This window comes from Mustela nivalis (genome assembly GCF_964662115.1).
Source record: "Mustela nivalis genome assembly, chromosome: 11".
Classification (NCBI taxonomy): Eukaryota; Metazoa; Chordata; class Mammalia; order Carnivora; family Mustelidae; genus Mustela; species Mustela nivalis.
The window spans coordinates 69,648,910-69,663,801 of record NC_139030.1 but is presented as its reverse complement, the minus strand read 5'-3'; the positions used below and the strand labels follow the sequence as shown (position 1 = coordinate 69,663,801).

Here is a 14,892-nt window from a genome sequence, read left to right as displayed (position 1 = left end):
ACAATATTGTAAGTGCACTAAATTATACACTTCAACACAGTACATCATAAATTCTGTGTTATATGAATTTGACTACAATAAAAAAAAAAGGATGAGGAAAAAACTAAGGATTTCCCATAAAAGAGAAGGGGAAAAAACGAACAGAGGTTTCGTATGGGGAAATATCCATCTCCCCGCTGGCATGTCATGGCCGGCCCTGTTCTTGGATGCACTTGTGAACGGAAGTACCGGGCTGGTTAATGGGAATGAAGCAGAGAGAGGCTGAGTAACCCAAGGCAGGGCCTCGGTCCCCGTTATGTGCTCCATCTGCCCTGACCAGGATCAGGAGAGCATTCTGAACTGGCAGAGGGAGTGAGGCCCCATTTCTGTCATTTAGAAAAACCCGTGGTTCATGAAGAAGGGTAGGTCAAGTAGATACCTAACTGGTTACAAGCAGAATGAAGAGCCAAATGACAGCACCTGATGGGACACTGAAGTCATGCCCTTAACATACAGAGACACTCACAGACCCAGGAGCAGGCAATAGAGAAACAGCAAAGAAAATGCTACTTGGTAGCAGAACATGAAAAAAGTCAATAAGCTTATAGAAATACAGTGGTAGACAATCAAGGAAATACACACAGGATGAGAGACAGAATGGAAACTGAATGTGGAGACGTGTCAGCAATGGGTGAGACCGCTGGGGGTGACTCATGGCCCTGCATCCTTGGAAGGTGTGATTCCTGCACAGGTGTGCCCTATTGCCCGACCGCTGGGAGGGGGAGGGGGTGCCGACCGTCCTGGTTCCTGCTGCTTTCCTCACCTGCCTATGGAATCAGCAAGGGGTTTGGGGGGCGGTGGAGGCAGGGAGACAGAGATAGACAGACGGACACGGGCTCGCCTGGGACTGGCTCTCAGTAAGCAGCAGCACAGGGGAGCACCTGCCTTGGCTCGGCAATTCCAGGTCTACTGTCAGCACGATAAAACGCACGAGGATGTGAAAAACATGAGAAACTGAAAATGACCTTCATGGTCAAGTACTCGGGTAGTTTTGATTATTTAATTTCATTATGGTTCATTGTGAGACTACAATAAGCCATTAAAATCGAAGTTTACACGCCAGGTGACACTGCAGACCTAAAAGCTTACCTAGCCCCCAGCGCCAAAGTAACACTTTCTCTTTTGTAATCTCCGATTACTCAGTAATTAACAGTAGTGATGTATATGATCTGAGAGAGATTTTTTTTTATGTGTAAACATTCCTTGTGAAAACGGCAGTGCCCAGACGCCAACACAGACCCTTCTTCTCTCCTACAGATGACCCCGGGGTCCTGGGGCCCAGGCCTGCCTCTCCTCCCGGGGTGCTGAGGCTCTGCCCCTCGACAGGCTGCACAGTAAGGTCTGCGGGGAGGATTCCGTGAGGGACCCTTAAAGAGGAGGTCAGCAACTGGGCAAACGTGGCTGAAGTCTGAAGACCACTAACAGGGACAGAAAAGAGTATTTTTGAAAAGATACAAAGCCACAAGAACGAGAGTGCAGAAAGGGCTGGCCAGCAGGCTTCTAGGAGGCATTCTATAAGCTGTAGCACATGTTGGGGAAGGAAGGGCCCCTAATACACAAGGCCGTGGCTGCCACTGGGGAACCAAGATGGAAGCCACTCTGGTGGCACCTGTGTCAGTGGCAACCCCACCCCCACTTAGTGTTCACAACATTCAGTCAGTGAGGCTGAATGCTAACAAGTTCCCAATACAAAAATATATTTTCAGTGTCCCAGCCCATGGCCCTGTCCCCTCTTCTTCATGATGCTCCTGTCTCAGTCGTGAGTCCTGGTGCCCAGTCCCCTCTGAACATGGTTCAGGGGGTCCTCCTAGAGAAGACTACTGCACTTCTGGCTCCCGTTTGCAGGCCCCCCGACATCCACTGCCTTGGGTCTATTTCCATATGAATTCTCATTTTGGCTTCAAGACTGGCCTTGGCCAGTGGGTGACAGCATCTATGATTTGAGCTTCTGCCTAAAACATACTTGCACTTCTGTGAGGCTGGAACTCTGAGAAGAGCAGATAATCCACTGGTCTGCCCGCCACCCAAAAGACCAGAGAGTGACGTCATCCCAGGTCACCCGGCCACCAGTCGGCCAAAGCTGACCCAGGGGCATGAGAGAGAGCCCACGCCTGTGGAACAGCTCCAACAACCCCCAGCAAACAGAACACCTGCTGTGCCAAGTGCGGCATCTGGGCGGTTTGTTACACAGCAAACACTAGCTGAGACACCGCACGGCAATCTTTGCGGTCCCTGTGAAGAGGCAGCCGTCACCCCTCAGGCAGGAAGAAACTTGTGCTGGTGTACAGGATGCAGCTGTTGCCCTTTCTTCATAAAATGAATGCTTCAATCAGGGAACATGATCTAAAGATGTCCTACATTCAGAGTTCAGATACCTTAAAACACAAAAATCCCATTATTGTGTTGTTAACACTTAAAAAGAAATTGCGTGTGGCCTGAGACCCACAGGCCTAGGAGCCCCAAGTGTGACTGTTGGTGTCTGTGTATAGGAAGAAGCACTTACAGGCTTCTAGACTGCAGGATGGGATCTGTAGCAGGACACGAGAGGGGAGGAAGAGCTGAGGGCTGAACCAAAGGGCATGGTCACTAGGTAGTGTGTGCTAGAAGCACACACCCATGGACAAAGCATAGAGAGCCTGAAGAGTTCTGTCTTTGGAGAGCAACCTGAGTACTTGAAAATGCCCAGTGTGGCAGGGTCTGTAGGTGCCTGAGGGGTGGTGGGAAGGAGAGCCATGACATTCCTGTAGGGGGACATCACTACGCAGGATCTCTCCCCAAAGGGCAGAGCTGATCACAGGGAGACAAGGAGCACAGGCCAGAACAGACCTCAGGCCTGGGATCCCAGCAAGAAGCGGGGACGGGCAGGCTCAATGAGTTACTGCTGCATTACTTTTTGATTTGAAACATTAGAAACATGTATTTTCTTAATAACATTTAAAAAAATTAAAATAGCACAAGTAGTCCCCAAGCAGCAAATCTGGATAATGGTCTTTTAATCATGTAAGCAATTCTGGTTGATGAAATAGTTGACGACTTTCTGGGCACCAGCACTCACCACCCCCAAACTCAGTCTCCTTCTGTCTCGGTGATGCTGTTCCCCAGGGACCCTGTGGACAGAGGAGTGACTGTCCAGGACAGGTGGGGACACGGTGCCCAAATCACCTGCGACCAGCAAAGCATCATGGATAAGGGTGACATTGACCACTGACATTTACAAAAGATCTTATCTACCCGAAGTTAGCAATTTCAGTTGTAGTTTAAAACTACTCCCTTTTTAATTATAAAATCCTATGCATATTCCTTGATGATTTAATGACATAAATCAGACTGTATGTTCAAGAAATCTGACCAACGCTACTGCCAAATGTCACCCATAATATGAATGCTTATGAATGGAGTTTCGATCATCGAAACAAAAGCAAACTGATCTGTAATGACATGAGCACAGAGGTTAGACAGCTTTTATAATCTCCAGTTTACATGAAAAAAATAAAACAAATGTGGGCACCCTGGGGGTTCAGTCAGTGAAGCATCTGTCTTTGGCTCAGGTCATGGTCTCAGGGTCCTGGGATTGAGTCCCACATGGTGCTCAGTGGGAAGTCTGCTTCTCCCTCTGCCTCTGCTGCTCCCCTGGCTTGTTCTCTCTCCCCAAAATAAATAAATTATTTAAAAAAATAAAACAAATGATTAAAATGCAGAGAACATGTAAACTTAAGACTCTCCCTGTGTTTCTGAGAACCAGGCCTAGAGCCACATCTGGGAGAGCTACATTGTAAGAGCCATGTCTGTGGGGAGGCCAAATCAGCACAGGGGCCACATCTGTGGGGGTGCTACTTCTGAGAGAGCCACATCTGTGGGGGCCCCATCTGTGGAACCATGTCTCCGAGGAGGCCACATCTGTGGGTGGGGGGGATAATCTGTGGGGGAGCATGTCAAGGGAGCTCCCAAGAGGCCTGAGGGTCCCCGGCCCTGTGGGGGAGGGGAGCTCAGGGGGCCCCATGGCCCAAGGAGCAGAGCCCCGACAGTCAGGCACTCCCTGCACAGCTCTGTGGTGCCAGCGCTGAGGTAAGGCTCAGGAGGGAGACTCTTTCATCTCCACAGCAGTGACATGGAGTCCTGTAGACACAGGGGGGACAGAGACAGGGACCAGGGAAGCCTGGCCTTGCCCTAAGGTGGTGGCCCCGACCCTCTCAAGGATCTTCATGGTGCTTGTCAACCCGATGACCCTGCTCATACGTGGCCCTTGATTACGTCTCAGTTTCTCATTTGCTAGTCAAAGCTGCAAATCCAGCAAATCCAGATGCATACGCATTCTCCTCAAATCTTGGTCAGCACAGGAGGCCACCACTGCTAGGTCAGGTAGGGTCTTCCCGCCGCACACTGTGTGCAGGGCAGGACACAGTCCCTGGGCGCCCTCCCCAGCTGGCAACAGATGCGAGGCCACGCGGGTTGGCACTGGGATGGGGGGCACACGGGGATGAAGGAGCCCTGGGAACACATAGGGCCCTGACCTTGAAAGGGGTGTCCCAGGCAGGGTGGGTAGGGTGTGCTGGGTACAGCAGAGCTGGGAGTCTGCTTCTAAGGCTTGCAGAGGGGAGGCCATGGCCTCACATACAAAACCAAATAGACCGCCAGCTGAGGGCTCTTCTCAGTTACCAAAGAGCCTACAGACAAGGCCACTCCATGGGCTGCACGTGGTCACTGGGAAGAACACCAGTAACGTGTGACTTCCAGCTGGCAAGTGACCATCTCCCTAGGCCAGCCTCAGACAGACCTCTCTCCTAGCCCCGGATGCCAGGGGCTTGTGGCTATGCCCAGCCAAGCACACCTAGGACGTGGCCTGGCCGCCGCATGGAACAACAGCCAGCAGCAGGCCCACAGGTTGGGCAAAGGAAGGGCCTGGCACCTGCTCGTGGGGTCCCCTCTACTGCGGATCTGCTATACAGGTCTCCATCTGGATAGAGTGTCTTAGAAACATCCGGGAGTACCGAGTGGGGGCTTGTAGTTTCTATCACCGAAGCCACTGAGCACATGTAGCCACAGAGGGCATGAAACTCAGCTGATCCAGATGGAGACATACTCTACGTGGATGGTCCACAACAGCTTCCCAAGACACCGTGTGAACAACACTTTGAGTACTGCTTATACACCGGGGCGCCTGGGGGGCTCAGTCGGTGAGGTGTCTGTCTTCAGCTCAGATCGTGACCCTGGGGTCCTGGAATTGAGGTCTGCATTGGCATCAAGCTCCTTGCTCTGAAGGGAGTCTGCTTCTCCCTCTGCCTCTGCCCCTCTGCCTGCTTGTGCTCTCTCTCTCAAATAAATAATCTTTCAAAAAAAAAAAAAAATACTGCTTACACACTGAACTATCTCAGAAATACGAGGTTACATAAGATACATGGAAACTAATTTTACCTTTTGGTAGCCAGGCTCCCAGTGCTCTGCACCGATCCCTGCCTCCTGGTGTTCACCCTCGGCTGGGCACCTCCCAGGATGTGCCACAGCTGGTATGCACGACCAGCAGAGTCAGGCAGGGCAGGGAACAGGTCACGTCCAAGACCAGGCCACAGGAGAAACTTGGGCTGTTCCCTGGAGGGGGCTTCGTTGGTGACAAGGCCTGAGCTCCTGCCCATGACCACGTTAGTGAGCCTGGAAGTGGGTCCCACAGCCTTGACCGTGGTCTCATGGGGGACCCTGGGTCATGGCCACCAGCTAGGGAGACCCTCATTCAGACCACAGAAACTATGAGGTAACGCATGTTTTTCTTCTGTTTTAAATAGCTAAGTTTGAGGTATTTTGTTACACACCAACAGATGACTTATAAAGCCCGGGGTTTTCTGCTTCATTTCAGGGTGGCCAGTGCAGAATGTGAGATTACCTTCGGACTTTTAACCTGCCCGCCTGGATCTGTGGGACAGTGCTACTCTATGTGGTTCTAAATACAGTGAAGCATATGGCGCTTACAGGAGGTCTGTCAACGACAGAACACAACTTCACTACACATCACCAACACATGGTTCTTTCCAACGTATTTAATTTTGACCCTGGGATCAGACTGTGTATTTACAGAGACTAAATGCCACAAGAAGACCTATTCGTTTCTTATTCAATTTAAATGCAAAAAACCCCCATTACTATCTTTTTCCAATTATACGGGATCCATGGGAGAAACTAAGAAAAGACATATCCTGAGAAGAAAACAAAAATGCTTTTTGAGTAAGGCACCCAGAGGTGATCACAGTTAATATTTTGGTGTTCCCTCCCGCTGGTCATTTGTCTGTTGGGGGATGCAGCTTGTACTTTTGGATGAAAGTAGATGACAAGCCCGTCCCCTCTCTCGAGACTACTCCTATGGCAGCGACTTTCCCATGATGTGCCCCACGCACCACTGCTGCTGGGCTGGTGGGCGCCCGCTAGTTTGGTCCCAGCAAAGCACGTCTTGTGCTTCACCATGGGGTTGCAGTACATGGTGGGGAGCACGCCAAGGCAGTGGCCCTCGGGCGCCATGGGGAACCCGGCGTCTGGAAGGCTCACACAGGTGCACGGCTGCCCCGCCTCCGACTTACTTTGATGTGCTCGTGCAGCTGGGCCTCGTGCTGCCGGGAGAGCTGCTCGTGCTGCCGCTGGAACTCGGCGATGAGGATCTGCCTCTGCAGCTGCTGCTTCTGCTTCAGGGCCAGCAGTTCCTGCTGCAGCTGCTGCTCCCGGAGGGTGGGCTCTGCCACGGGCAGCGCAAACTGGTGGTCCAGGCGGAGGTCCATGGGCACCGCCGGGGGAGCGACCTGCAGAGGCAGCGCGGAGGCCACGTCCACTGCAGGAAAGAGCAGAGCATAGAAGCGCCGGTCACTGCAGTGGCACGGCGTCCCCAGGCCCCCGCCCACTCCGATGCCGCTGTCCAGGGGTGCCGCCTGCGTGAGCATGGACAACCCTTGGGATGCCTCTCCCCACTCTTGCCTGATGGACCCAAATCGCAGGACTTGGGGGCCTTGGTGGCCTTCCATTCCTCAAGTGCAGAGGGCCCAAAACTGAGGGGCAGGTCAGACCGGGACACGCCATGGCACAGATGCACGGCCCACCCTGCCCCTGCCACTAGAGGCCCTGATGCGGGCCCAGCAGCCGCCCCAATGACATTTCTGAAAGCCAACAGAGGGAGTACGCAAGGAAATCGCTCTAAGGAAAGCTGAGCACCAGCGAGGGGAGAGGCAGATGGGCCTGTACTTTTCTTCTTTGTCACAAGGCCACTAAAGGCTGCACGCAGGAACCACAGCGTGGGCCCCTGAAGTGGTTCAGATGGACGCTGGGTGGTCAGAGCATTTCCATGGAGAATGTGTTCACCACCCACAGCCCATAACTGCTCCCCAGCTCACTTGCATGGGCACAAGCATCAGGTCGTGGGCTTCCCCAAGGCCCAGAGAAACGGATTTGCTTCCCAGGACTATGGTACCATGGAAGAAAAGCCCACGTGATTCTGATTAGCAACAGAAGCTCAATTAATCTTAATGCTTACAAATCAATAACCAATTAAAGCAAGGATAAGCAGGCAGAAACTCTGATACCATGGCCGTAACGAAAGAGAGGCCACTGTGGGGGTTTCTTTCCTGGCGCATCAGGTCTGAGCAGGTGCACATGAAGGCCCTGCCTGGGAGTCTGCCCCAGAGACGCCTTGACGGAGCTCCCCAGACACGCAGCCCAGCCAGCCCCTCAGGCTCACAGAAACCTCTCGGGAGCTGCGGAGGCCCAGCCTCCTGTGCTCCTCAGCAACGGCCACTCACAGGCCCACGAGCTCCCACTCCTTCCAGAAAGCTCTCCCACAACCTGCTCTGGGCCCAGGTCTTCAAATGATACACAACAGACCTGGGGGCCTGGGGTGGGAGACAGAGGCCTCACCCTCCAGAAAGGAAGACCAAATCCTACAAACACAGGCCACCAAGGACCAGATGCTTGCCATCAGGGGCCCTCAGCCCAGACCCTCTGAAGGTCCGGCCGTGTTATGCACCTGACCCTGTTCTAGCATCTCCAAATGCCGCCGGCCACAGGGACCCCTGGTCCCAGCCATCACCTGGTTCCTCAGAAGTCCATGCTCCACAGCCTCACAACCCAGACTTGCTGAAAAAATAGCCCATAAGTGGAACAGCCCCTCTGGACAGAGCATTCCTGCGGTCACTGCCCAGGTAGCCAGTGGGTCCTTCTGGCCATTCTGATGAGGCAGGGGTGGGACCCTGGGTTCTAGCCACCTGGCCTCTTTGGGCCCCAGTGACTGGGACAAACACCTGTTCATGGAGCCGGTCGGGCACAGCTCAGAGGTTGAGTCCAGGATGCTGCCAGGATGGGGCGTGGGCCTTCTAACTCCTTGACAAAATTTCCGTTTCTCCCACGCACAGGCCCCAAAGCCACTGTGGCAGCTGCACAGGCCTGGAGCTCCCCGAGGCCGGCAGGAGCAGGTTGACAGAAGCCCAGGGCCAGGACCAGCTTTCCCTTGAGGAACGCCACACCCTGGACAACAGGGCACAGAGGGAAGAAACAGAGGAGCCCAGAAGGTGGTCGGAAAATACTCTGGATCCAACCATCTTAGGAAAGTCCAAAACTCCCTTGACCTCTGAGCCCTGAGAAGGCCAGGATAGATGCCAGTGGGCTGCTTGTCTTCCCTTTCCTCCCACAGTCAGGGAAACGCAACCCCCAACTGTTTACGTGCATTTCTAATGGAGTCTCAGCCTTGATGAATCAGGAGGATTTTATTTGCTATTTACATGAGATAAATTTAGGCAAATAAACTGCTTTCATGAACAGGACCAGAGAGAAGGGGCGTCCCACCTGCCCCACCACACAGGAGCTGGTAAAGACTGGATCTTGTCAACTTCCTTTTTCTTGATCGTTTTTAGTATGAAATATAAAAACAGAAACACTGTAATAGCCCGTTTTATAAAACCTCAATATTTCCCGTACTTGCTTCAGACTTTAAGGAATAAACAGGAGAGCAGGGAGGGCAGCTCAGCGAGCAAACGTGGAGAAAAAGAAGCAGAGCTCAGCTTCTTACAGGAATTCAACATACATCCTTCTTTCCCAAAGGGCTATATCGTCCCTTGTCCACAAGACTGATGGGGCTGGGCACCTCCTAAAACACCATGACCGTGGCTAGCCAATGGGCTCTGCCCTTTTGTGTCCATGGTGCAGTCAGGAGGCGGTTCCCAGGGTTCCTCTTGGACACAGGGTAGCTGGAGGGCAGGCCATCCCTGGCTTAGCTAGCCTCTGCTTCCTGAGGACAAGCCCGACTCCATGTTGCTGCTTACACACACCACACTGAGCCACACAGCCCGTGGTCGCTGGAGGGAGAACATGCCACTCCACCTGTCCAGGTGAGAACCACCCTGGCTCTCTCCCACTCCTCTTGCCCAGCTGAGCGGCCACGTTTCAGCTTTTCAGCTAAAGAATGGAACCATAGAGAGCTCATGAAAGAAGCACCTGCCCTGCACCTGGTAAGCTGCAGGCATCGTGGGCCCCCATGGCAGGGCTGGTCAGGTAACAGGCCAAGGTGACCAAGATACTCCCTCTGACATGCTGGGCAGAAGCCCCCTCTGCTGCTCACTCCGGCTTCTCCTCTCTTCATTCTAATTGTTCATAAAGGGGGGTCAGGGGACCACCTGATGCTGAACATAAAACAACTTTTAAAGGATCCTTTTAATTAACGTCAAAACCATGATGGGCCAAACTTTCCTCCGGACAGGTGCCTTTGCTGAGAAAGCCTGCGGGGCCACTCCTGGGCCAGCCCACAGCAGGCCTGCGGTGAGAAAGCAGAGCAGAGAGGATTGTGGGCTGATGGCAGGGCTGGGGAAGGGTTCACACAGGAGCTGTGTCTCCATGAGCCACAAGGCAAGGCATGAGCAAGGGCCCATGGGTCCAGGTGTACGTGGAGGGTCGTGGGGACACAGACTGAGCAAATCCGAGGGCATGGCTGGGCAGGGGGCCGTGCTGGGACAGGCTGGGCCACAGAGAGGCCCGCAGCCGGGTGCAGGGAAGTGCAGGTGGCAGGAGGGGCAGGGCAGGCGGTTTCCAGGGTCCCTTCTCCAGGGATGGCACTGGCTGTGCCTACCCACCACACACAAGCTGAGCTTCACTGTTTCCTCCAACTTTTCCCAGATTCTTTGGAGCCTGGAATCATGGAGATATTTTGGGGGAACAGTCCCTGGCAGACCCTGGTCACCCTTCGGTAGAGCAGAAGTTAGGAGATGCCAGGGTGGAGAGGGGTCCACAGATGATAGGGACGGGGTGGGGGGCATTCGCAGGGCATGGAGAGCTAAGAGCCAAGGCACGTGCTGACGTGACCAGGATGGCATGCTGTCCTCACTGCGACATGTCTGCTGTATTCCCCAGTTCCCAGGAAGGGAGGGTGTGTGGCCTCAGTTTACCGCTTTGAGGCCTCACCTAGAACTTCACTCTTCTAAGACAGCGAAGAGCAGGGCAGACAGAATGGACTGCTAGTCGCAACCCACATCAGCTGCACCAGCTCCTGCCACTCCCTCCTGTCGGGAAACAACGCTGCGTTTACAGGTAGATGTGAAAGCACAACTCTGGACCTGCTGTGGGACAAGGAGACCCTTGCAAGGCCTCTGAAGAAACACTGCCTCCTCGCCCCTTGCGGGTGGCAGTCGGGTGGCCGGAGCAGAGCTGTCCCAGGGCCCAGCCTGCATGCCAGCCAGGGAGGCGGGGAGTGGCGAGGAGTCACAGCCACAATCTCTGTTCATCACAGCCTTTAGCGGGTGCGTCAAAGAGGACTCGTACTATTTCTGTGTCCAAAACTATTTGAAATGCCGTGAGTTCTCAACAGAAACTGCCAGCACTTTTGACCCAAAGCACCCCGAGAAAAACAATACAACCTTCTCTCCATAAAGAATGCAGCATCAAAACAAGAAAGCCTGTATTCTCATGAATATTTGATGTGGACCAGAAAATTGCTTTTATAGGTTGTGCCTTGAGAAACATACTAATACAATCAGACTCATGACGTTAGTGAAAGCACAAAGCCCACATTCAGCGCTTCAACACAGAACGGCGGGCCTGGGCTGTGAACGGCAAGTCCTCAATCAGAAACAGAAAAAAATGTGTTAGTCTCTCTGCTTTTAAATAAATGACCATAAAAAAGGACACTGTAATTTTCCATTACGTGGGTTAGATCCTCCTTCCTCAGCGCTACTTCATGCCACCGTACAGACACGGAATAAAGACAAGCACTATTCTCTAGAAAACGTGGTCAAAGTTTAGGGTCTGTTCAAGGAAAGAAGGACTCATTCACATCCAGGGGAAAAGAAGAGCTATTTCAACTTTGTAATTATGATCTCTTCTTACTCTCACATTCTGTCCACGTGTGATGGGGGAGGGGGATTGAGATGACGGGGAGAGGGGACAGGGGGATGGGGCGTCTTGGGACAGTGTAAGTTATTTCAAGAGTCTTCGGTGTTTCACCGTGGCCCACATCACACACACTGAAGAGCATGGCCTCCCGGGGGAAAGCAAGGTGAGGAGTAGAACACAGCCACACCCATCAAGGCAGGAAGAATCAGACGATCATCCCCAAATTACGTGCCTGCCGCCTGTCCCCAACAGCATCGGGCTTCGCCAAGCACCCTTTGCTTTTCTTTATGGTTATACCATCCATACGTGTGTCCCAAACACCTCTCCCTTTGCTGACCGAGGCGAGCATGAGAGTCTGATACAGGCTCTCAGGAAGAGATAAAAGTCTCGAGTCTAATCTGCCTTCAGGGTCTGGGAGTGTTGGCAAAAAAGAGCCCTGTTGGGGGCGAGGACATAAGTGGTGCCCAGGAAGCCACACGCCACCCAGTGTGGCAGCTGGTAGGGCAGTCTCGTGGGCCAGAACTGCCCTGAATTCCCGCTTCTACGTCCACTGTGGCTGGGCTCCAGGCCTCATGCGAGAGCCACCAAAGTGGGCGCGTGGAGGAAAGCATGTGCTCAGGTGAGTGAGGTCATTAGGCAGGGCGTGGAGCAGGACAATATGGCTCAGACGTCTCAGCGCCAAAGAAGAGTGGGGGGCTGGCTTGGTGGCTCATGTTCATAGGGCAATAGGACAGTGTGGGGCACATGCGCCTGCCCTGGACGCTGATGCGTTCCCAGACGGCCAGGAGACCCAGTGTCTCTGGCACAGCCACCACCCGGGGGTCGGCTTCATCAGCCTCCAGGCGACCCCCATCTCTGTCCCATCCAGCTTCCCTCTCGGCTCCCCTCTCATTCTGCAGGAATTCCGGCCCCAACTGTGTCTTGAAGAGAAGGCTCGAAGAGGTGGGCCCTGCTCATTCTTATTTCCCCTCAATGGGCTGCTAACTTCAGCTACAGACAGACTTCTAGCTTGAAAACATCTGTCTTCTTGTTCCCAATGTTGTGACTGAAAACCAGGAAGCCATGCTGGATCCAGATCCCTCGACGTGATGGGATTCTTCTCTCTGGATGTTTGTGAGGTCTTTTCCTTGTCCCCAGTGTTCCAAAAGTGCACAGTCACATGGCTCGGGGAAGATTTTCTCCAGCTGGCATGGGGCACTCGGCTTCTGCCCTCTCACGGGCATCAGCTTTGACTTACTCCATTGATTTCCCTCCTCCATCCTCTGCTTTTGAAACTCTTCGATTTGGTACATCTTGAATGACTCTCCAGTTTTCTCTTCCATTTTCTTCTGTCTTCCTCTCCTTTGTCTTCTGCTCAAGACTATGACACTTCTTTTGATGGATATTCTAACCTTTCCACTGGGTTTCCCATAATTTCTGCTCTGATATTTTTAACAGACGACTCATAGGGCCACACTGAGAGACCAATGACGCCCCAATATTCTATCTTACAAGCCATCCTGTTCTGACCTCGTGGACAAGTCAACCTCCCAGGTCTCTGAGGATGGCAAAGAGAGCCATGCCCTCTGTTTGCTTTGAACCTCCCTGCCGCTGGGCTACGCCCCAAGTGGGAGCACAGGCACAGACCCTTGCTGGAAGCAGCCAGCAGAGTGGAGCTCTCAGGTCTGAGTCTCCCTGCAGGGCGTGTGGAGCTGGCATTCACTAGGACTCATACCCGTAAGACTTTCCGTGTCGGCTGGCCACACTTCTCCAGCAGGGAGCCTTCCCATCTCAGTGTGAAGGGTGAAAGCTAGGCCTTCAGGGTGCAGAGAGAGGGTCGCTGCACTCTGCACAAATACAGGAGTTTTCACTCCTGCTCTCGTTACAGCATCCACATCCTCAGCTCATTCATGTCCCCAGAACAAAGCCTTTTTCCAGAGGAAGAAACCTCTAGCTGCTCTGCGCACCACCGGGAGGACATCCAGGAGCCTCCCACATCTGCCTCGACACCCCTCTCAGCCCTGCCCCGGATGGAGAGGCATTGCTCTGGAGGTGGGTGTGTGGGTTAGCCGGTAGGCAGTCGGGGGAGGTGAGCAGGGCTGGCTTTCCCAGGTCAGTGGCTGCGATGGACACCACCTGCCCTCTGCCTCCCATCACAGGCTGCTACTGTCGTTCCCTCTTCCGCTTACCCATGTTTGAGGCTTGGGACCTTTCTCTGGAACTCACTGGTGTAGACCAGCCCTCAAGCCATTTTTTCCGGTAATACTTCAGAACATATCTCTGAACAAACTCTATTAAAAAACACAATCAAATATCATTCGTATACCCAAGTAAATTAACGATTCCATGACGTTATCAAACAGCCACAAAGCGTTTCCAAGTTTTAGAAAATTGCATACATGTTTTTTAAACTTTATTCAAACCAAGACCCAAATAAGGTCCATATGTTGTGCTGGCTGACGGATCCCTTCAATCCCTTTTACTCTAAAGGTTCCTCCTTCTTCTCCCTCCGGCACCCCCTCCAACACTGTTGTTTGCCCTGCCCTGGAGATGGCGGGTGCCGCCTGGGCTGCAGGTCTCTGGCCTGCATATCCGGTGATCTGGAAGCAGGGTCTGGAGGTGTGGGCAGACCACCTCTGCGCAGAGGCTCCTCCGGTGGCTCAAGGGGCTGCCGCATCTCCACAGGTCTTCTGCGCCGACCACGAACAAGGCCAAGACATCAGGGTTGTAAGGCACGCCTGCCCATACCGCCCTGGCCTCTCGACTCGCTGTCTGATTTCTGTAATGAGGAAGGACCCCGAATCAACCATCTTCTTGCCCTGACCTTGTTTAGAAGGAGGGCAGGACAGGTACCTGGTTTCTTCCTTTACCTGCCAATTTTTAAAAAATAATGAGTTGATCCCCATCATCCTCCATGTGTGAGAGACGAGGAGGGCTTCTGTTCCTCAAGATCAATCAGAGCCCACTGCAGTTCAGCTCACACTGTGCTCTGACAGTAGACCCCCTCCTAGACCAGCGAGGGCCCTCCAGCATGGCCTACCGCTGCTCCAAAGCCAGCCACAGCCCTCATTCTGCAGTCATGAGGCGTGCCGGGCAATCCTCACACATTTTTTGACCCCTCTTTGGAATCAGACGTTCCTCCAAGGAGAAGTGGGTCCCGTTGGTGGGAGGCAGTGTTTAGAGACCACAACTTCTGTGGTGTCCACATGGCGTGTCCCCACGAGCTCTGCTGGGGACTGGTATGTTCTGGGGTTCTTGGGATTTCAGGAGGGAGCACAACTAGATCCGTGTGTTCAACCTGCCATGTCGCTGTCTACCTTCAGAACGCATAACCTATCAGAACCAGCACTCGAAAGGACTGTAGACACTTCATCGAGATCCATTCAAAATACTGATTTACACGGCTTATCACTTCCCCCAAAGTGTTCTTAACTAGATTACAACCATTCTATTTGATGCTGTGCTGTGGGGGTGGCTGTAAAGCAGTGATGAGGGTAGAAGTCCAAATTTTAAATGTGAAGACTTAAAAAT

The 14,892-nt window shown here is 53.1% G+C and overlaps 1 protein-coding gene across 9 annotated transcripts in view; it reads right to left on the bottom strand.

Annotated features, from left to right (window-relative positions):
• The window catches only part of HDAC4 (histone deacetylase 4), a 283,692-nt gene that overhangs the window by 102,260 nt on the left and 166,540 nt on the right, over positions 1 to 14,892 (bottom strand). For all 9 annotated transcript variants that reach the window (XM_082690962.1, XM_082690963.1, XM_082690965.1 and 6 more), the window contains one exon: positions 6,603 to 6,847. In XM_082690962.1, coding sequence (XP_082547088.1) covers positions 6,603 to 6,847 — 245 coding nt within the window. The remainder of the gene's footprint in view (positions 1 to 6,602; positions 6,848 to 14,892) is intronic.